The 22,453-nt window shown below is 34.2% G+C and overlaps 2 protein-coding genes across 3 annotated transcripts; one reads left to right on the forward strand and one right to left on the reverse strand.

Annotated features, from left to right (window-relative positions):
- Positions 1-778: 778 nt before the first annotated feature.
- LOC104907078 (V-type proton ATPase subunit G 1) lies at positions 779-4,754 on the reverse strand. 2 transcript variants are annotated; one of them, XM_010695944.4, is made up of 4 exons: positions 4,607-4,754; positions 2,924-3,041; positions 2,003-2,103; positions 779-1,164 (listed from the first exon to the last, which is right to left on the reverse strand). In XM_010695944.4, exons 2-4 carry the CDS (start codon positions 3,009-3,011, stop codon positions 1,021-1,023), a joined length of 333 nt encoding a protein of 110 aa, XP_010694246.1. In that variant the 5' UTR covers positions 3,012-3,041; positions 4,607-4,754; the 3' UTR covers positions 779-1,020. The 2 variants fall into 2 exon arrangements, with proteins under 2 accessions (XP_010694246.1, XP_010694247.1); XM_010695945.4 differs by having other exon boundaries at positions 2,924-3,033; positions 4,607-4,742.
- A 7,487-nt stretch (positions 4,755-12,241) lies between these two features.
- LOC125496445 (protein NDR1-like) lies at positions 12,242-15,523 on the forward strand. Its single transcript, XM_048641898.1, has 2 exons — positions 12,242-12,872; positions 15,186-15,523. The coding sequence occupies exons 1-2, from the start codon at positions 12,293-12,295 to the stop codon at positions 15,521-15,523; spliced, it is 918 nt and encodes a 305-aa protein (XP_048497855.1). The 5' UTR covers positions 12,242-12,292.
- The last annotated feature ends 6,930 nt before the right edge of the window (positions 15,524-22,453 follow it).

Genomic DNA, 22,453 nt, shown 5'->3' on the forward strand with positions numbered 1-22,453 from the left:
AGTTGCCAACTTGCCACTACATTCTTATATGAAAAAAGGAAAAGAAAAGAAGCCTAACAAATAATTTGGCCTTTTCTCCAAGTTGATATCTGATATGCGTAAATTGAATCACTGCAAATTACTTCCTTGTTTTTTTAGTCCAATACTTTGACTTTTGCACTATTTACACATCTCACTTTGATCATATTTTTTTAATATATAAAAACAAAATTGATTATATAAAATATTGTTAGATTTTTTTTAATTGATATTTTCATGATACCAACTTTTTATAACTCTTAGAAATACATACTCCATCGGATTCAAAATATAAGACACACATGATATTCGAGATCGAATTTTGGCCGTTAATTGCTCTTAATATATGTTGGTAGAAAATTTTAAAAAATAATGTTAATTAGTATTTTTCAAGACAAATCTAATGGTATAATTTTTATTTGACATATTATGAAAATCGTAAAACATGAATGCCTTATATTTTAAAACGGAGAGAGTAATAAAAAATATTAATGGTCAAAGCTATATATTAACAATCATAAAAATTAAATTATTGCACTTATTTAGAAATGAAGATATATATTGTTTTTTACTTTGGGACTGTAAAATGCATTACTATGATACGGTTTGATGAGTTTCATACATTAATAATGATACCGTAGAGGCGTTGACTCTACATGACACAATATTGAAGAGCTCCAATTACCGAAAATATTACAAGAATATGAAACTTCAAAGTTCAAATATCATAAACATGACTCCTACTGTGGAACTATGAAAATGGGCAAAAGAGCCCCGAATTCAAATTCAGGGCATTTATTTGAAAATAAGAAATAATCTGTTCGACAAATATATGACTGACCATTTTACACAACAAACCAGTAGTCGAGAACAAATACAATCAATTACAGGATGGAACCAACCATCTCAATGTCTCATGCAGAGGCGTTCCATCGAACATGGATACCAAGGAAAGAATGTTCGCCAAACACTAAAACCCATCTAAAGTTTCTCAGAACAATCTCAATTCTTCACAGTTGTGACATACTTCAACAGCATCTGAACAACATCAGAAGATATACTGGATGATTGTGCCTTCAACTCTTCGATTTTAGTATCAGTTTCTTGTTCAAGACGCTTCACATTAGCACCCGAGTCCCCGCTACTCTGTACCATTGGTAATAAAATTATCAGTAAAAATGAGCAGCATGTAGAACATTTCAAGGGATAATAAGATATCATATCATACGCGTATGAAAAAAACATTTCCACCGCAGTTGCGAAGCTTACAAATCTCCTATCCTGCTTATCTTCACTTCCCATGTAGTTATACGATAAAACTCTCCCTATCCCTCCAGATATAATGGTCACTTATAATTTAAGGTACTCAAGGATAACAGATTATTCCACTTAATAGGCCATTATAATAGATGAAATGTTCCAACAGTCTTCCAATCACTCAAATCTTAGTAAAGCTATCATGGAAATAAGGGGATGGTAATAAGATTGCTGCATGATTGCATATCATGCATCTCCAACAATTTATCTTTTTTCTTTCACTTCATGACCAATTCACCACTCATTCTTGTATAGGAAGATTGTGCATATAAGAGTTTAGGAAAGTTGATAAAGAAAAGCATACGTTTGCCATTAGACATGCACTATCTAGAACATCTCATGGGATGGTCATTATGTAGATATAAAATATCCATACCTCAATATACGGGCCATCAAAAATGGTGGTTGAGAAAAGGGGAAGGGAACAAAGAAAAAGAAGATTGAGATTTGGCTTCCTACTCGGCTTCCTTTTTGCTCCTTACCTCAAATAAACCTCTAAGAAGATTAAGAAAAAGAACTCCTAAAACATTAGCGATTATAGAGCCTAAGCCCTAAGCAGACTATACTGTCAAGAAAACGGGAATACTAAGAAGCTTCATGACTGTGATACATGCATCCAATTGTTCTGTTTAAAAAACTTCAGCAGATAAAGTTTCTTATCACTTACCTCTGCGAGTTTTCTCTGATATTCGGCTTCCATTTGTGCACGAAAATCGGCAATCTCCCTCTCAGCCTCTTCCTTTGCTTGTTTTAGTCTAGCCATCTTGGCTATTAAAAGTGCAAAGATTGAAATTAAAACCAAAGGCAATAAGAAAGAATTGGCAGAGGGCTGAATTAATCAAGACGCCATAATGCCCAGCTTAAAACTACTGTCCTAATTACTTGAACACAAAGAGAACCTCCATCAAAAGCTGATTACAGAAACTTAATTTCGGATAGATATCTCATTATTGTACTTCAACTAAACTATAAGCAAGTTTTTTTTCATCATGCAAAGCAGACACAAAGGGAGAGCATATCGATATTAATAAAATTTAAGAACAATGAGTTATAAGTATATAGCAAGCGACCACAGTTGTTACAAATAACCAAAAACTTAAATGCATTGTATTATGTTCTTTTGAGCAACTGCTTTACACCAAAATACTTCCTCTGTTTTTTTTACTTGCAAAACTTTTTTTTTCATCAACTCTAGTGCAAAATTTGGGTAGGAGAGAGGGTAGAGAGGAAAAAAAGAGAGGACTCCATGTGATGGGAGAGACATAGAGAGAAAGGAAAAGCAAAAGTAGAAAGTGTTGCAAGTAATTAATTATTTCCCTTTTAGGAAAGTGTTGCAAGTAATTAATTATTACCCTTTTAGGAAAGTGTTGCAAGTAAAAAAAAAACGGAGGAAGCATAACAATTGTAATTTCCACAAACATAAGCCTCTAAATGTTCTGGATGGAGGAAAGTCGAGCTTTGGATGATCAATACTCATAGAATTACAAATAGACATGTTCGATGTTAGTTATTCCAATTAGACAAGAGCTAAAATCAGATGTATATCACGCAAAGGTGCACTGAACAAGGATGAAAGTTCCACCCATACCAGTTTTGGCTGTATTGACAATGTGTTGTGCTTCTTGTTCTGCAGCCAGCAAAAGTTGAATTCCATTCTGCCCTCTGCTTGCTTCCATAATTACTGTGGAGGGTCACACCCTGAAGGACTATCAAAATAATGGTTATGAAAAGAAACAACACAAGGTGCCAAAGAAGCCAAAAAATTAGTGTAAGACAGATTCATGCAGGTCCCTTGAACAACTACTTACCACAAATCTAAATACATCACAATTCAAGACTAAGACAAAAATCTAATTGTCACTGTACAAAAAAAGAAAAGAAAAGAAAATGAGTGTACCAACAACTCTTTCTATGGCACACCCAAAAAAAGAAGGATCTAGACAGGTCAACCTTTACTTCGAATTCAGAAAATTACTACAAAACATTAAGGTCTGCTTACAAGTGACCAACTTGAAACAAACCATACAAGAGGTGTGTGGCCATTCCTTCTTAATATGCACTCTTATTCTGCCTGTTTATCTTCAGCACATTCATGTAAGATATAACTCGTTGTGGCTTTTACTCATTTATTTAAAAAAAAGGGCAAAAAAAAGAAAATTTCGGTAATCAAGTGGATAAAGAAGAGTACTTATTCTGTATCAAATTCTTACTTCTTTGGGTATTCGCTGTATCAGTGACACTATAAAACCCATTGATCTATACATGCCTAAGCTATTAAGTTTGTCTCTTATTCTTAAAAAAAAAAAGAACAAAATATGAAAATAATCATATACTTCCTCAGCTCTAATTGCTCTGTTTAAGAGTGTAATTTTTCTGCTAAAGTTTGGTACATCTTTGTGTACTTATAAATCGCTTTTAAAGAGGGGTAAGGCCCCAAATTAACAAAATAGAAAAACTAAGAACTAGGCAACTCCTGAAATATGTTCCTCAATAATCTTTCGCAACTCCAATGGTGGCCCTTGCAAGATGGTGATCTTATTTGCAAGGCCATATCTGTATCTATAACATCAAATCATCAACTACTAAAGTATCCATCTTTCAATTTTGAAACAAGGTGAAGAATCTAAAAGACAATTTAAATCAATACATGTAAACAAATGCCAAACAATCTACATTATCAATTTATCACTATAAAAGTCAAAAAACAGAACCGAGAACCAAAAGAACAATTGAATAAAACTACGATCTCATAACCAAATCAATTTACAGAACAATACTGAAATTCGACAAGAAATATTATCATCAGAACATAATAGCCCCAATTTCAGCGCACAAATTAGCAGAAATCTAGGGTTTAAGAATCCAAATCTCCAAATCATTGGAAATTTTAGATTGAATTAGATCCAAACCTCAAGTTAAATGCACAATTCAAATTATATTAACAATCATACAAGAACAAAATCAAACAAATTGAAATTAGAATACATTGATCTAACTCTAATCTAAACTAAAATCAGATTCGTAATGATATCTCTCAAAACTGAAAGTAAAGATAATATCGATCAAATCAGAAAAACGACGTGCGATGATGAAACTAATAGCAAGTAAAGATCTTGCGACCAGAAAATTCGGAGGCGACCAATTTAGATCTGATTTGAGCCATACGATCATAGAAATCATAAAGATAAAAACAAAAATATGAAAAAGATTGAAGTTCATGAAATCATACAATTAGAGAGAGAAATTGCGAAGAAAAAGTGCAGGAAATTACCAAAATTCAGCGAGTAGAGAGTTGAGAGAGAAGCAGAAAGGAGTTCAGATGAGAGAGAGAGAAAGTTTTCGCTACGTGTGGTTTCGTTACGTGCTGCTAGAAACCTTTGATATAAAAGCCTAATTGGGCTCTAAAGAGAAAACGGAAACACTAAGACCATGTCGGACAGTTAGCGGATAGTTGTGAACTGTTAGCTGATTGTATTAGTTAACTAGTATTTGAGTCTGGGTGTTGTTTTGGGTTTGTATTGTTTTTCGAATTTGATATGTATTTTTTCCACTTCCATTAAAATATATTAAGAAAAACTCAACATTTAAAAAGTATAAATATAATAATGTGGACACTTACGGCCCGTTTGGTAGTCGTTAATATATTGTGGTAATGGGAATGAATTTTAAGTATAATTTTATTAGGAAAGCACCGTTAAAATCTCCATGGGGAGGCATTTTTTCTCTATGGGCAAGCAATCTCACCCCTAAACTTGTGTTTTTGTCTCCAAGGGGAACCAATTTCCATTACCACTCATTACCACCTACAAGGTGGTAGTGGATGGGAATGAAAATTCAAGAAGGAAAATGGACACTTTAGGATAAATTAGCATTACCATGGGAATGGACAATGATGTTTTTCACAAATTTACACACAAATTCATTCCCATTACCACCATTTATGACCAACTACCAAACGGGCCGTTAAAGCATGATTAAAAGTTGGTTGAGATGATAACTGTGTCATGTATAATAGCAAGGGGTCACAGGTTCAAATCTTGTTGTAAGCTAATTATACTTTTGTTAATTGTCATAACTTATGTACACATTGGACAATTCTAGTGGAGTAACAGATGTGTCATGTGGCCTACATACATTGTTATGCACGCCTTTTAATATATTTGTATAGATAGATAGCCGGTAGTTGATTGTATTAACTGATTACTAGCTGATTGTATTAACTGTTTGTATAAAAGTATTTGGTAAGTACTTGATAGATTATTGTTACATAATTGTGTAAAATGACCAATAAGGACATAAGCATAATCTATTGTTTTACCTTTTCGGGGCGTTTGGTATGAGGGATTGGGAGTTTGGGGATTAGAGGATGGGATTGGGAATGGGAGTTAGAGGGTGGGAATTTATTAAATATATCCCAATCCCTTGTTTGGTATGTTAGTGGGATTAAGTAGGGAATATATTGCTAAATTACAAATTTACCCATTTTAATGAAGGATAGCAAAAGAAGAGCAAACAATATTAGTGAAGTATATTTTAATGAAGGGTAAATTTGTCTTTTAACATAACCAAAAATAATCCCCCTCCCTAATACCTTCTCCCCCCATGTCTTATTTTGGTGGGATAAGAGGGGTTTTAATCCCATTCCCCTTCACATGGGAATTTAGATATTCCCACAAACAAACATGGGATATCTACCCATAGGGATATAATATCCCATTCCCACCCCCTAATCCCCCTAAACAAACACCCCGTTTATGTTTATTAATGTAATTTTCAACAACTTTAGGACATAAATGTAATTGGCCTACTCATTCCTAAAAACATCTAATGTGATTAAGCTCCTTCGCCTAACTTTTTCAAAAAGAGATTTTTGACCACAATCATCTTATTAAAACCTCTGTTTACCAAACACTCAAATTAGAGGATTCATGACACCTGTCAACATGAAGACACTCTCCATTCACTAAGAGCAAACTTAGCGCGGTGAGAGACGCAAGAAGGGCACCAAGTATCATTCTTATAGATGATGGCATTTCTTTCTTTCCAGATGCTCCATAAAAGAAATATGAAGTGTGTTAGATTTTGTTTAGGATGAGTTTCATGAAAAATTTGCAGTATTGTGGTGAAGGGCCCAGGAGAGGAACACCGATCCAAGATTTCTTGAAGCTTCCAGAACATAATGGATTGGGGACAATTGAGAAACAAATGCTCAATTGTTTTCGGACCCGCATTACAACGAGGACATTGATTGGTTGGGATAACATGTCTGTGAAACGTCGTATCTCTAACCGTCTAAATTGTTATGACATATTTGCCAGACAAAAATTTGAAGTTTTGGTGGAATATCTAGCTTCCATATCCATCGGAAAGGCCAAGGAGACTTAGGAGGAAGATCATGGGCTAACCAAGTTGTCGATTTGACTGTGAAAAGGCCACTAGGGGTTGGGCCCCAAATTGGAGTATCAGAAAGGTCTGTAGTTGGCAAGGGAATTCCTTGCACTTTCAATATAACATGTCTTGGTAGAAATTGATTAAGATTTGTCAGATTCCAACAATGGTCTGGGGTGATGCAATGTGCTACTTTGAGATCCATGTTAACAATGTTACTGTTAATATTAAGAAGGGAGCAAAGGTTGGTTTACCCTAACCAATTATCTAACCAAAAATTGATTGAGTGACCATTACCAATTTTCCAACGGACACCTTTGCACAGAAGGTCTCTTTGAGCCAATATCTTTTTCCAAATGTAAGAGTCGTTAGGTTTTGGAGTGTAACCAAAGAATAATTTAGTATGCAGATATTTTTCTTTGATTAGAGAAGACCAGAGCAGGACTTATTGGAAATCAAATTCCAACCAATTTTTGCTAGGAAAGCTTTATTCAAAAGCATGGTACGTTTGAGACCAAAACCTCCCCGAGACTAAGGGGAACAGATGGTGTTCCATGCTATTAGTGGGGTACTATTTTTATCTTTCGTTTGTCTCCAACAAAATTATCGGTGCATAATATCTATTGGCTATTGCCTTGTAGAGATCATTCAAGATTAAAGCTCAAGAGCAGGATTAAGCTGGAAGTGCTTCCAAATTTGTTTGTATTATGGTATAACAACCTGCTTTTGATAGGAAACCTGATTCCCAAGTGTAATACCCCGAATTTTTAACTAGTTTTATTATTTACTAATTGTGTATATTAGCTTAATTTTATCTTAAATATTTTTCAAAATGATCATGTTAAGGTTATTTTCTAAAATACTACATTTAGTTTAATTATTTTAATAGTTATGTTATGATGGTAATGATTTACTTATAATGTAGTGTATAGTTTTCATATCTTCTTGACTTTGGAAATTTACCATGACCACATATTTCATCTTCTTCCTCAAGCTCCATCTCCTTGATCTCCAAGGCTTCTAGAACTCCTTGCTCCCCAAGTATTCTTCACCATTAAGTCTTCATTAGTTTAATGGAGTTTTTCTTCCTAAAACCACTATAAATAGTGGGTTAATTTCACATTTCTCATCCACTTGAAAATTACAAACTATAACCACAACCTCCATTTAATATTTGAATTTCCATTGATGTGTCTTATTCTTTTTGAGTACCCATGAATGGCCCTAAATACCCACTCTCTTCCTCCTTTGATTTTAGGTTGTCGTACTGTTCTTCCCCAATATCTTCTTATTCCAGTCAGAATTTGCCTATACTTTCTTCATAAAAGTTGTAGATCTCGAAAAGTTATTGAATTTAGACCCGAAAATCATCTGATTCGAAGTTCGAAGCAGAGAGTTAGACCCTCTGGAAGTTTCTGTTATTGCTGCCAAATATTATACGTTTCTCTTGTTTCTTTGTTTAAATTTTAGTTCATGGAACCCAAAAATCTATTTGTTTGGTTAAGAAATCTATGATGTTATGGAGGATGATTCTTGGATATTAAGATATGACGATACTTAAGGAGTAAAGGAAAGGAATTAGCGTATAAGGTAACCTTTATGTCTAGCATCTTATTATGTGATTGCCCGCAAATATTATATGTAACCTTTATGTCTAGCATTAAATGTGATTGCTCGTATCATATTTAACATATTATGTCCAACGAATATCTGTATGACCGTGTGTATATGTGTGTATGATCATGTGATACTAATCATGTAACGACATGCTATAAAGTGTGTTGTATATGAGATCATGAATGTTTTATGTGAATTATGAAAGTGATGTGTATCCTATGTATATTAATTATGATTTATGGATGTTGTTCGGAAATATTGATATATGTAAGTTTTGTAAAATGTGAATGGTTCTGCTGGCTTGGAGTTTTGAAATGAACTGGTAAATGGGCAAGTTATAGGTGGATGAATTATGTTTACGATGTAAAGGATCAAGAGTGGTCGAATGTTAATGTTCCTGTTCTGTCCAAAACCTGTACTCGCCAATGAACTAAGATCACGTAAATGGTCCTTGCCGGTAGACTATTCAATGTTATGTTTTTTGACAGTATTTCCGAGCAATTACCATAATGATGTAGTATGTGACTGTGTGTGAAAATCTTTATGAACTAAAACCGTTTTTACGAGCTAGAGTAAAGTTACTGAGTTTTCCACTCATTTTAGGTTACTTTTCTGTGTTTTTATTTTTTTCTATTTTATGTAATTATTCAGGTCTTTATGAAGATAACTCAAGTTCAGATAGGACATGGATGCTCCTGATGGATTATGCTGAAGTGACTCTGTACAATTTGGGATTTTTATCATATTATGTATTATGAGTAATCATTATTACTCTAGTTGAGAGTTTGTATATTTTTAGAGACCATTCTAAGGCTATTATTTTATTTATGGGCCCATAACCCATAGTTTAAGTTCCGTTTTCGCTGCCAATCATGAGTAATTAAGGTTATGTATTTTCGGGGTGTTACACCAAGTTGAATATGTTGCAATGTTTTAGCCAAAATGTGACTATGGTCCTTTTTAGTGGGGTAATACGAGCTAAAAAAGATTCCAAATAACGACCCAGACATGACTTGGGTGTCATATTGAAATGACTAGCCACAGAGGCTTTTTTAGAATTAGGGATCCTTTTTTACAGTACTAGGGTCGTTGATTTATGGAAATTAATCAGTTGATCAGACATAGAACAAAACTCATCTAGTATGGATTTTAGCTTATTACAAGCTAAAGTCGTTGCTTTGCAGAATACTAGACTATCATCAGCAAACATTAGGCATGGAACAACAGAACCGCGTGGCAAATTTTAAAACCCAAGCCTGATTTTGGAATAGCGTTCTCCATAGTTAGCTTTTGGATTAGCACTGACATACTGATAATGAACAAGTACGGGAATAGAGGGTCCCCTTGGCGGAGGCCACGAGACGGCTTGAACCATTCAGTAGTGTGGCCATTTATCTTAATAGAGTAGGAAACAATGGTAACACATTGTTTGATCCACTCTAGCCATTGAGCTAGAAAGCCTAATTTCGTAAAGAGTTACCATAGAAAATCCCATTCAATTCGGTCATAAGCCTTTCCCATATTTAATTTTAGAGCACACCGTCCAATTTTACTTGAAGATTTTTGGAAAGTGTTTAAAATTTCTTGAACAATGAGAATATTGTCATGAATAGACCTATCAGGCGTGAAAGCATTTTAAAGAGTACTAATGTTGGATTTGAGGATTGGGCACAACCTTGCAACTAATAACTTCGAAATTGCTTTATAAATAGAGTTAATCAGACTTATAGTCCTAAAATGATTAGGCGTTTCAGGAGTAGGAGTCTTTGGGATAAGAGCAATAATAATATGATTTAAAGATGGTGGTAAGTGGCCATGATGGAAAAAACCATGAATGGCAAGACAAATGTTATTACCAATAATATGCCAATAAGCTTGAAAAATTTTGGCACCAAACCCATCCGATCCTGGGGCTTCATGGGGGTTCATGTAAAAAAAAGCGGTTTTTATGTCTTCTTCTGTAAAAGGGGCTCTACTTGGGAGACAATAGGTAGGTGTGAGAAAGGATAGATCCATAGGCCTTTGGGAGGATGAAGAAGAGGAGAAGCGCTCTTGGAATGAGTTACTAAGAAGGTTTTGGATTTCCCCCGCTGAATCAACCCATTGGTCCATATCGCTTTTAAGGCGATAGATAGAGGTGTTAATAGTGCGCTTTTTCATTCTATTGTGGAAAAATCTTGAGTTCCTATCTCCTTGAGGTAGCCATTGATTTCGACTAAATTCGCCCCAAGTTGATTGGCCAAATAGAAGTAATTTCTCTCGTTGTAATATGAGCCGATTAATGCGTTGAACTAAGAATGGGTTAAAAGGTTGTGCCCAAAGCCTTTCCTCTAGAGACTTGATTTTTTCACAATTTTCTACTAGTTTATTTTGTGTATGGCCGTAGTTGCGCTTGGCCCACTCTTTTAATTGAGTCTTAATTTGAGAAAGCTTGTGTTGGGTCCCGAAGAATCTTAAGCCTCGAATAGAATAGGCCCAGTTTTTTGAGACAATTTTGTGCAATTATTTATCAAGGATCCAAGCGTTTTGAAAACAAAAGGCTGGTGCTCTTGTTATGCAATTGAGTTTGGAGTCGAAAATAATAGGGGTGTGGTCAGAGACTGTGAATGCCCCATAAAGAGTTTGACATTGTGGAAATGAATGCACACATGAATTACTTGCTATTGCTCGATATAGCCGTTCGTAAATTGAGTGATTATAGATAACTTTTTTCCATGAGAAAGAAGATTGGGCCGAAGGAATGTCCGCATTATGAGTGGAATTGAGTAAATCTGGTAATCTTTTTAATTGGATGGGGGATAGAATCCGACCACCTATTTTATCTTCAGCAGAGAGCATTTCATTGAAATGCCCAATTGTAAGTCATGTGAGAGAGCAAGAAGAGAGGAAGCTCTCTAAATATTGCCAAAAATATGGTTTATCTTGTTGTTGGGCTGATGCATATAATCCTGATATTACCAATTCCTGATTTTTGGTTTGAAACAAATATTCAGATGCGTACATCTATTCGTAGTAGAATAACTAGAGACGTGAACATTATTATTATTCCAAAGAACCCAGAGGCCACCATAATGGTTAATTGGGTCAATGATTATCTTATTATATATCAAAGTGAAGTGCTTTTAAAATAGTGATACTATTTTGATGCGAAGTCATCGTTTCAAGGATGATCATTATGTCTGGTTTGTATTTATTTATGAGATAAACAAGTTCGGTAAGGGCTTTGGGTTTCTTGCCGCATTGGATATTCCAACTGATAATTTTCATATAATAACTTCTTGTGGTAACGGTGTTAAAAATACCCAATAATTATATCGGATGGCTAACATCTGGTTCGTATGAGATTGCGATGACCTTTTCATGCACGAAGGAATCCACAATTTGACAAAGACAGAAGCTTGGGATTGAACAATTATACAATAAAAACTGAACGAAAAAACAGTTGAGCAAAATTATGGATCGGTTGTCCTTATGGCTCCATAAAAAAAAAAATCTACATATAGTATTAGTTACTTGTAGAAAAATGGCTGTAGTCGCATACTAAGAGGCACCCACGCACTCATTGCAAATTTTTTTAAAAAACCTTTCTAACCATTAACCTAAGCTAAACCTAATCTATATTCGATTTTGGATGATTACTATTTATAATATTGAAGTCTTTCACGTTGCTCAAATTATTCTATAGAATAAAACTCCTAGTTAGTCATTTTTTTATACTAAACTCTCCAAGTTGGATAATCATTAACTTCTAAAAAATTCACAATTTGTTCTTCTCCTAGTCTTTCTTTAATCCTAATCACAACCACAGTTGGTATCACCTACTGATCTACGCAAGTATAAATTCAGATAATGGAACACTAATTTGACGCACAAAAATAATTTCCAAGTAAACAAGCTTGAATCCATACCATAAATTCATTCCCAAAGAAAACTAGCCTGAAAACCAAATACAATGTATAAACCTCAAAAACGTGATTTTTGCACTACTTGCATAATGCCATTAATCACAATTGGTGTCTTACTCTGGCTTCTAATCAAGCCTTCAATCCCCAAATGTTATATTGAAGAATTTGACGTTTTTGCCCTTAGAGAAAATACCAACTCTACTCATCTCAACAACACTATTTACTACAATCTGAAGCTCAAAAACAGGAATACTGACAAAGGAGTTTACTATGATACCATTAACCTTAACTTCTATTACAAACCTAATGAGTATACTAGCCTCGCTATTGGAAATTCCACTTTTACCCCTTTCTACCAAGGCAAGTATAAGAGTACTCATCGTGTAGGGAATATTGAGCCTAGAGGGGTAAGATGGGGAAATGCGACCGCGTCGACGGTGATGTTTAGGGTGGAGCTAGTCACTGCAGTAAGGTATAAGCAACCATTATGGAAGTCTAAACGACATCATTTGGTGGTAGGAGCTGACTTGAGAGTCAATGATAAGGGTAGTTTAGGAAATGGTGTTAGACTTCGCTCTAATGCTCAACGTAATCGTAAAAACCGTTTTCAGCTCATAGGCTTGTTGGGTATTTTGTTTTTTGGTCTATTCTTGGTAGATTGGATTATGCTCAACGTAATCGTAATATTTTTTGTACGTGATATTTGTGCGAATATTACAGGGATATTGTGTATGTTTCTTTTGTTTTTAAAAAAATTGGAAGTTACTTTCATTAAAAAAGATTGTGGTAGTTTTCTTAGGGAAAAAAATTTTGTTAGTTACATTAGAGATTTTTTTTTAAAATAGTTCTATGACCTGTTTGCCCTCATTAGTTATCTCCAAGAATAAAAATATGAAGGCTATTTTACGGAACTCAGGTGGACACCAAAATACTCAATAATAGTTCCCATATACTCCCTCCGTCCCATAATATAGTGCTTGTTTCTTTTTTCACGGTCTCCAAAACGTAACTTTGACCTTTAATATCTTCAATTCCTTATTAATAAAAAATATAAAAAGTTAAAATTATGAAACTACACATTGAGACGAATCTAACAAGATCCTACATGAATATGTTTTTTTATATATACAAATGAGAATATTCGGTCAAAGATTTTAAAGTTTGACCACCAAAAATGAAATAGGCAATATATTATGGGACGGAGGGTGTTGACCCTTGAGTTTTGAAGATGACCTAACCACAAAAGACATAGTATATTTTATTTATGTTGTTGCAAGGTAATTCATGCTCGAGCTAAGAGAATACTTGATTGAAGATTAAAGCGGAGAATTAATCAAGATCGAAGTAAAGATGTTCGAGAATGAAGAATCAAGCATGGAATGAAGATTAGAATACATTAGGGTATTTATTAATCTTCTTGTTAAGGTTGAGTAATAGCTTTATTAAGTTCGTGGTGAATTCTCAAAGGAACTTGGTTCTGTTCCCATGAAAGGAACAGACCTGGCACTATAGGAACAAGGCTTAGGAACAAGACTTAATAATTAGGGAACAAGACTTTAAAACTAATTTAGGAACTCTAAGTGACTAATATTGTGCGCCTAAGGTATTTGTGTGCCCAATATAGTTGTTAGAGTTTTTAGGGATAATTTGACTAAGATCCATAATTTTAGGAAGTTAGTTTAAGTTTGTTAGGAAAAGATTTTAAATAGATTTTCTGATTTTAAAATCTCTGATTTTCAAATCTTATCTTTTTAAAATATATATTTATCTTTTATATTTTATTTAAATTTAATTTCGAAAAATATTATTTCCGGTTTTTAAGTGTTTCGGATTTTTCGAAATAAAAAATCTGTTTTCCGGTTTTTGTAAAAGATTTCGAAAAAGATTTTTTCTCCTAAAAACTAGCTAAAGGATTTTTATTTATTTATTTCCTAAATTCTAGCTTACACGCCTAAATGATTTACTGCTTCAAGTTTGGAGTTAGTGGATTTAGTGGCATAAGTTAATTATCCTCCAAGTATTTAATTAAATTAAATAAGATTAATTATTCTCCAAGTTTGCAAAACCACGTACTTTGTTACTGCTTCTATAGAATGAAGTAATGGATTAGTGGATGATGCACATGACTTAGAATAAATAATTTAATTTAATTAATTAATTAGAAATCATGGAGAACATGTGATAATGGTCTAAGTTAGTGGAAATCATGTCTTGTCTTAAAGGTCTATAAATAGGCGCCTAATTCACTTGAGAAAAATTGTGTCTGACTTAGTTAATTTGTCTTAAGTTATCTAAAGTGTCAGTGCCTTTCCTTAAGAGAATTCATACTTACATTAATCGAGTTTTATTACTCTTCCATTGTTTTACAAAGTGTATTTTCGAGAAAAAGGGTTTGAGTGAACTCTTGTAAGTGTGAGAAAGCTTTGAGTGAAGCAAGAAGAGAAGAGAAAGAGAAAGAGAAGAGAAGAGAAGGAATTCGAGTGAAGTTTGAGAGAAAACGTCAGTTGTTGGGAACTGTCGTTGAGCGTTGGAACTTGAGTTGAGTGACTTAAGTTGAGAATCGAGAGAAAAGTAATAGGTTGTAATCAGAGTTGTTTTGGCCTATTATAGTGGAAAGTTGTTTAAAATCCCTTGTGGTCGAGGTTGTTTCTTCCTACTAGGCCTAGGAAGTTTTTCCTCGTAAAATCTCTCGTGTTCCCATTGTTTGTTCCCAAGTTTACTTTTAATTCCGCAAAAAGTAGTGCTTATTCTCTCACTATAATTCACCCTCCCTCTTATAGTGCTCATATTATACAACAGAGGGAGTATAATAAAGATATTCATAGTACATGTGGACATAATAAAATTACAAGGCTATATATCACATACTCTTATTCACATGCTCATATGTAATTTTACACTTGAACGTTATTTGGATTAGATTAGTCATCTGCATTTTAGCGGAGAAGCCTTCAAGCTCCAAACGCTATATTGATGAATTCAATGTTTTTGCCATCTCCTTTCAACTTCCTAAAGCTGCTGGAGGGTGGAATGGAATTGATATGAGAGTGTGGAACAAGGCAGCTATACTTAAGCTGCTGTGGGCCATTGCTTTTAAACAAGATAAGTTGTGGGTTCGATGGGTTAATGCATACTACATCAAGAGAAGTACACTGATGGAGGTGAATTTGAGCAATAACATCTCTTGGATGTTAAGGAAGATTATTGCTTCTAGGAGGCTGTTAGAAGATATTGGAGGCTGGGATAATAACATCAGTAACAGCAGAAGTTTAGCATAAAAGAAACCTACAAGCTCCTCAGGGGCAACTTTGTTAAGGTTGATTGGAGAAGGCTCCTTTGTAACAACAACTCTACTCCAAAGAGTAAATTCATACTATGGTTAGCAATGCTGGACAGATTAGCTATTGCCAGTAGAGTGAGTCTATGGAATACTAATATTAGTCCCTTATGCAAAATTTGTGATCAACATGTGGAAACCAGACAACATCTTTTTTTCAACTGTGAGTATAGTAAGGATGTTTGGAGACAGGTGCTTTCTTACATCCAGAAGCAGCCCCTAGCTGATGCAATGTGGAGCTTGATTGTGTTACCAAGAAGGCCAGAAGTAAGAAGAGCTTGGATAAAGTCTATATCATGCTCTATACTAAAAGTGTCTATGCTGTATGGCTTCAAAGAAACAGCAAGGTGTTTAAGAACTCTTTATTGCCTCCTAGTCTCCTTGTGAAAGAGATTATATTTAGAGTCTCTTGTAGATGTTGTGAGCTTGAAACACAACTATTAATCAATTAAGCTTTGTAGTTTGTAGTGGAGTGTAGAAGGTTTGTTTCTACACTCTTTAGTTTGTACACCATTTTTTTGGTAGTCAATAACAATTTTGAATTGCCAAAAAAAATGTTTTTGCCATCAAAGGAAATGCCAACTAAGGCCATGTTTGGCAATTAGTGAATACTTTTTAGTTGATTGTATTAGTTGATAACTTACTAAAAAACTGATTTGACTAGCTAATTGTATTAGCTGTAAGTATAAAGGTGTTTGGTAAATATGTAGTTGATATCTGATTGATACATAATTGTGTAAAATGACCAATAAGGACATGTGCATAATCTATTGTTGTATAATTTTCAAAAACTTTAGAACATAATTGTAATTGTCCCACTTATTCCCAAACTTCTTCACTTATTCCCAAACTTCTAATGTCAAAAGGTTCTTCCCTCAGCTTTTTCAAAAAGAGTTTTTTGTGCCCAATCAGCTAAATAAAACCTCTCTTTACCAAGCACATAAATTAGAGGATCACTAGTCAAATCATCTAATATGAATTGAAACCTCTAATTTTGCCCGAATTCTCTCTTTACCAATCAAGGCCTAAACATCTCAATAACTCTATTTACTATAATTTGAAGCTCAAAAACAAGAATACGGACAAAGGATTTGAGTACATGCAAGTAGACTTGCACAGATACTAATTAATGCACGAATTTGAATGTCAATATTTTTAGTTATCGATTATAAAACTTACAAAAAATTGGTATTTTGAAAATATATTTTGATACTAATCTAATAAGATATTAATTCCTCTGTTTCTTTTTACTTGCGACAGTTTGACTTTCACGCTTGCCAATGCATAATTTCAACCATTAATAAGTTTAATTACCGATAAATAAAAATTATAAAAAGTATATATTCGAAAAATATACATTGAGACTAATCTAATAAGATCGCACATGAATATGTTTTTCCTTAACTATAAATCACCAAACATAAACTAAGTAGAGTTGGTGAATAGTGTAAAAGTCAAACCGTTGCAAGTAAAAAGAAACGGAGGAAGTATATGATAGTACTTGTAATTATATATATATATATTTTGGTGAACAACGGTAACATAAAGATTATAGAGTTATGGCAAAAAGCCTTTGACAATCCATAGAGAGTAACTTTTGACAATAATTAGGGGGGTTGGGAAACTGCCTAATTACATCAAGGGTATCAAACCCGCTCATACACTCATGAGCTAACATATCCGCCACCTGGTTGTCTTCTCGTCTAACGAAGGTAATGCTGGTTTCCTGGAAGTAGTGCCTCAGCTCCCTGCAATCCATAATCAGATCACTATAGAAGTCAATTTGCATAGAGTTACCGCTTATGATGTCTACAACTTCTTTACAATCGGAAACTAGAGCAACATGCGTTAAATGCTTTGATCTTGCCATCTCGAGTCCCTGTGTTATAGCTCTTAAATGCATAGTACAAATTTTTTATTATTACATGTATTTAGAAACAGAGGTAATTTAAATTACAGTCAAAACTAGGATGAAGAAGATGGAAAAGGTAATAGCATGTGTGAAAATTGTAATCACAATTGAGTAATTCATGAGATAATAAGTGAGAAATATGAGATGCTAAAGAATCCTATAGAGAGAAAAATAACCCTATTAAGAAAACGAAAAAAAGGAAAAAAAAAAAAAACCAGAAACCCTTCAATGTCATCATCACGCCATCCATGGCTCCCCGACCACTGCTCTCTATCACTACCACCGCGCCCAGCCTTAACCGACCATCCACGCACACCCACTACTTCCTTCATGCGTTAATCAACCGCTATGCCTCCACCCAGGTAAGTTCTCTTCTTTTAGTTTTTGGTTTTATTTGGCTCTGTTTTCTATTGATTTACCTTCACGTTATTAGATCCAAGATCTTCTTCAACATGTGGTTTTATTTTGGTATTGTAGTACATGACTGCATTGTGGCCACTAATTCTAGTTCTTCTAATCAGAATCTACATGGGTCAATTGCAATCTCTGATTATGCGCTTTTAATTATCAAAAACAACATACTTCAACGGGGAGAGAGATGGCTGAGTGGACGAAAGCGTCGGATTGCTAATCCGTTGTACGAGTCATTCGTACCGAGGATTCGAATCCCTCTCTTTCCGTTTCTATTGATAACTGAATCTTAGTATTTGATTTCTCTTTTGAATTTATTAAATCTTTTTTCATCCATTTTTTTTTTTCAAATTAGATATAGACGAAATATAGTTTCTAATTCGAACTAATTAGAATGATATTCTAGATTTGTAATTATATCTTAGTTATATTTTTTTTTTGAAAAAAAAAAGAGATGAAAAATAAAGCTAAAGAACTCTTTTTTATTCTTCGCGTCCAAATAATTGAATGCAAAACCAAGAAATTCGCACACATATTTACATGGTCCACCAACAGAGTCTTGGCTACGATCACGGACATAGAGAGAATAGTTTTATCGATGTGAGGAAAATAGAATTACAGATGTGATTAATGTTCTGATCGACAAAATAACGAATTAGTTTAAAGCTATTTATATAACCCAACTTGAAATCGCCGTCCCGTGTTAAAACAAAAATCCACCCAGTCGCCCTGCCCAAACCGGGCGGTCGGACAGCACCTGCCGGGTCACTCGGGCCAAGCTGCCCGGTCGGGTGCGTAAGTGAATTTGACAATCTTGCTGCCCGGTCAATCGCCCGGTCGCCCGGGCCAAGTCGCCTGGACGGGCGACCCTGCTCGATCGAGCACGACTTGCCCGGTTGACCGGAGCTAGCACTCCGTTGCTCCGATTTTGCCGATCTTTCACCAGATTCAAGGCATGGATCTTATAAATCTCCACCTTGACTTGAATCCTCTCACAACGAACCAGAAAACTAGATAACAGAGGCATTAAACACAATACCCAGATTCTCCCTGCAACCAGATTTACCCCGAAAAAAAACTAGACCAGATTTGTCCCTTAAGGACACCAGATTAGCCCCTAAGGGCTCCAAACTTTCCCCACGAGGGCAACTAACAACCACGAACATTGAGTAACTCCAAACAATGTTGACACTTACTCCGCGGAACCGACTAGGGGAACATATCAGCAGAATTATCAGCTGTACCTACTTTCTTCACCTTAACCCTTATCTCACTCCTCAGAAAATGATATCTCACATCAATGTGCTTAGTCCTCTCATGATGAACTTGATACTTGACTAAGCATATTGCACTCAAACTGTCACAATACACAATAGCCTGATCGTGATGTAAACCAAGATCACTAACTAGCCCTTTTAACCATATCCCCTCTTTAGCCGCTTCTGTCAACGCCATGTACTCTGCTTCAGTAGTAGACAAAGTAATTGTAGTCCGCAAAGTTGTCTTCCAACTAATAATAGAACCACCAAGAATAAAAATACATAACCAGTCATGGATCTCATTCCGTCAACATCTCCAGCATAATCAGAATTAGAATAACTAGTGACTATCATTACCATAAATAAGACCAATATCAGACGTACCTCTAAGGTAACGAAAAATCATCTTGATTGCCTGCCAATGCTCCTTACCAAAATCACCCATGAACCTACTAACAACACAGACTGCATGTGCAAGATTTGACCAACTGATTGTGAGCCCAAAAAATAAAAAAAATGAATATCCTCCAAGTTAATTCTAATTTATGGTTTGTTAATGCATGTTATTTGAAATTATTATTGCAACTGAGAGTTTAGAAAGTAAGAATTTCTGTAAATCTTTCTTTTATAATTGTTTGAAAATTAATTTAGTCATTAGTTTATATATTCAATTTTGAGTTTCCTCTTTTTACACATGTGTATGTATTTCTTTTGGTAATGTAGAAATTTCCTTATTACTCATATTCGTAAATGAGGAAAGAATTAAAAAAATATTTTCTTTATTTTTTAATGAGATTAAGGGTATATAAGTTTTTTCACAGGAGGGACACCGTAGCTTCCCTTGGCTTATAATAGAGATTTCTGTCATCTCCCACCAAATTGCATTTTTTCCTTTCATATCTAATTTTTCATGTAAGGAACCATATAAAATAAAACTTATGTACAATTATACTTTATCTCAAGAGATAGTTTTTAGGAAATTTAAAAAGTTCTCGTTCTAACCAAATAGAGCCTACTAGTCTCATATGCACGTGATGCATGCGAACACATATTAACATTAAAAGTGTTAAATGCACTTATACTATTTTATTGTAGTTTAATTTGATCATTCACAACTTTTTTCGATGTGATAAATGAACGTGTACCAAAAGAGTCTAAGTTGCGCGCACAAAAAGTCATTTTTACCTTGATCCAAAAACCAAAATGCGTTAATGTCTTTGTCCGAATGGGAATAACATTTCTCTTCTGCATATGTCTATGGAGTTTTGAAAAATCCAAACATCTCAGAGATAGATAGAGAGGTAGGAATTTCTCGAACGAACCACACTTCTTCGTATACGTCAGAAGTCCATTTATGAGAAAGGGCTGGGGAAAGCTTGGACCTAATATAATTCCTACAGTGATGAAGATATATGCTAATATCTTTAATATATGTGTAATTTATTGTGTAACATTACATTGAGAAATTGGAGGGTATAAACCTATTTCTTTGATATATTTGAATTACGAACATATTTTCAAATAATGATGAGATGGATTAACCCAACTCACACAAACGATCGAGCCTTTAAATAAATAAAATGATAAATTATCCTAATCGACACATAAGACAATTATAAAAGGCAAAAAATAAAAAGACGAGATTGTCCCCTTTTTTCTTGCTATGTTTATGTTATTTTTTATCCATTGGAGCCACAAAGACGGTACAAAGTACAAAGAAGGGGAGGGGGGATTCGAACCTGTGATCTATCGTACACAACACCTCAATCTTAACTACTAGGCCAAGACATCATTGGTTCTTGCCATGTTTATGTTAATGTATGTTCTTTGAAATTGTGATTGCACTTGGAAGTTTAGTTAGAAAGAAACTGTGTAAGTTCTTACTTTTAAATTGTTTGTAAGTTTAGTTAGATTTGTTTGATTTTCAATCAAAAATATCTCTTTTTAAGCATATTTTTTTAGGAATTATTTTATGTGTACATTACATCTTATTATAAGTTAGGCAATTTTAAGTTCCCTTATTAGTTATTACACATAGATATAGATCAAGAAGAAATTGAATATTTTATAATTAGCATTTTTTTATGAGTGAAGGATAGAAAAATAATCTTACAGAAGGACACTGTAGCTCACCCCTTAACTTATATAATAATAGAGATTACTAATAGGATCGACGCAACCACAACGTGAAGCTTCCCATTTAGCATATGCTATCGACAAACACAGCGGCGCAAATTCTCCGGTAAATTTATCGGGGGAAATGACATGTTTGTTGATTTGCGTTGTTACGCGATCAAACGTTATGATATAGAGTTCTTCTGCATATTATATCCAGGGTTCAAAGAGATTGAATTTTCTAATAAAGATTCTTTTAGATCGCCATTAAGTTAGCAATCCTAATAGTATTGCTATCAAAGAAAAAACAATCCTAGTACTATTTAATTGGCTGTCAGAATTAAACTATTAATCGTAGTACTATTGAATGAAGAATATGTAAACTGTAAGCGGCCTAGGAATATAATCTAATCAAATCAAAACATTTCATTAACCAAGTAGTAGTGAAAATCATCAAATTTGTCTTTATTGCACTAGGCATAATGGAATATGCCATTTGAAGAGGCAGTGAATGATCAATGGTGATCATAATAATTATAAATCTAAAGGTACTTCAGTAGGTCAGTCCATATTCTGATTCTTAGAGTATCTTCAGAATTATGAATTATGCCCTTTTTTGAAATCAGAGAAATTGAACCGAACCGAATTGAAACTGAATTAAACTGAGAAAAACTAAACTAAACTGAAACTAAATTAAATTAAACCACACTGAACTGAATTAAACTGAAAGAAAACAAGTCTAAAAAAACATGAACTGATTGGTGTTTTTAGGCTTTGATGATTCCACAAGCATATGTCTTTCTAGAAATATCTAATTTGTAAATCATATTATCTCAAATGCTCGAACAATGCACTCTTGTACACAAACGGAGGTTCAAGTTCACTTGGTAATTCAATTAGATTTTCTTTTCAAAAATTGAAAATTGACAAAGCTAAAGTAATTTCAACCACAAACAATTATGTAGAAATAATTCCCTTTTATGCAACAAGATAGAGGCAATACATGATATATATTATATTGTTGAAGATAAATTAGAAAGAGTTATATTGGTATTGCTACCGAGCTAATTAAGCTTGACCTAGTGAAAATGAGAAAACCTTCAGAACTCAAATCTCCACTAACAGGGACATTTTGGGAGAGAGGGTCCCTTAACATTTCTCCCTACTTTTAAAG

This window comes from Beta vulgaris, chromosome 4 (genome assembly GCF_026745355.1).
Source record: "Beta vulgaris subsp. vulgaris cultivar EL10 chromosome 4, EL10.2, whole genome shotgun sequence".
Lineage (NCBI taxonomy): Eukaryota > Viridiplantae > Streptophyta > Magnoliopsida > Caryophyllales > Amaranthaceae > Beta > Beta vulgaris.

Coding starts and splice junctions, on each gene's coding strand:
- LOC104907078 (XM_010695944.4), bottom strand. CDS start 3,011: ATGGAAGCAAGCAGAGGGCAGAATGGAATTCAACTTTTGCTGGCTGCA. Junction 2,104..2,923: donor TGTCAATACAGCCAAAACTG/GTATGGGTGGAA, acceptor CACTTTTAATAG/CCAAGATGGCTAGACTAAAA. Junction 1,165..2,002: donor ATCAGAGAAAACTCGCAGAG/GTAAGTGATAAG, acceptor CCAATGGTACAG/AGTAGCGGGGACTCGGGTGC.
- LOC125496445 (XM_048641898.1), top strand. CDS start 12,293: ATGTATAAACCTCAAAAACGTGATTTTTGCACTACTTGCATAATGCCA. Junction 12,873..15,185: donor TCAGCTCATAGGCTTGTTGG/GTATTTTGTTTT, acceptor TCTGCATTTTAG/CGGAGAAGCCTTCAAGCTCC.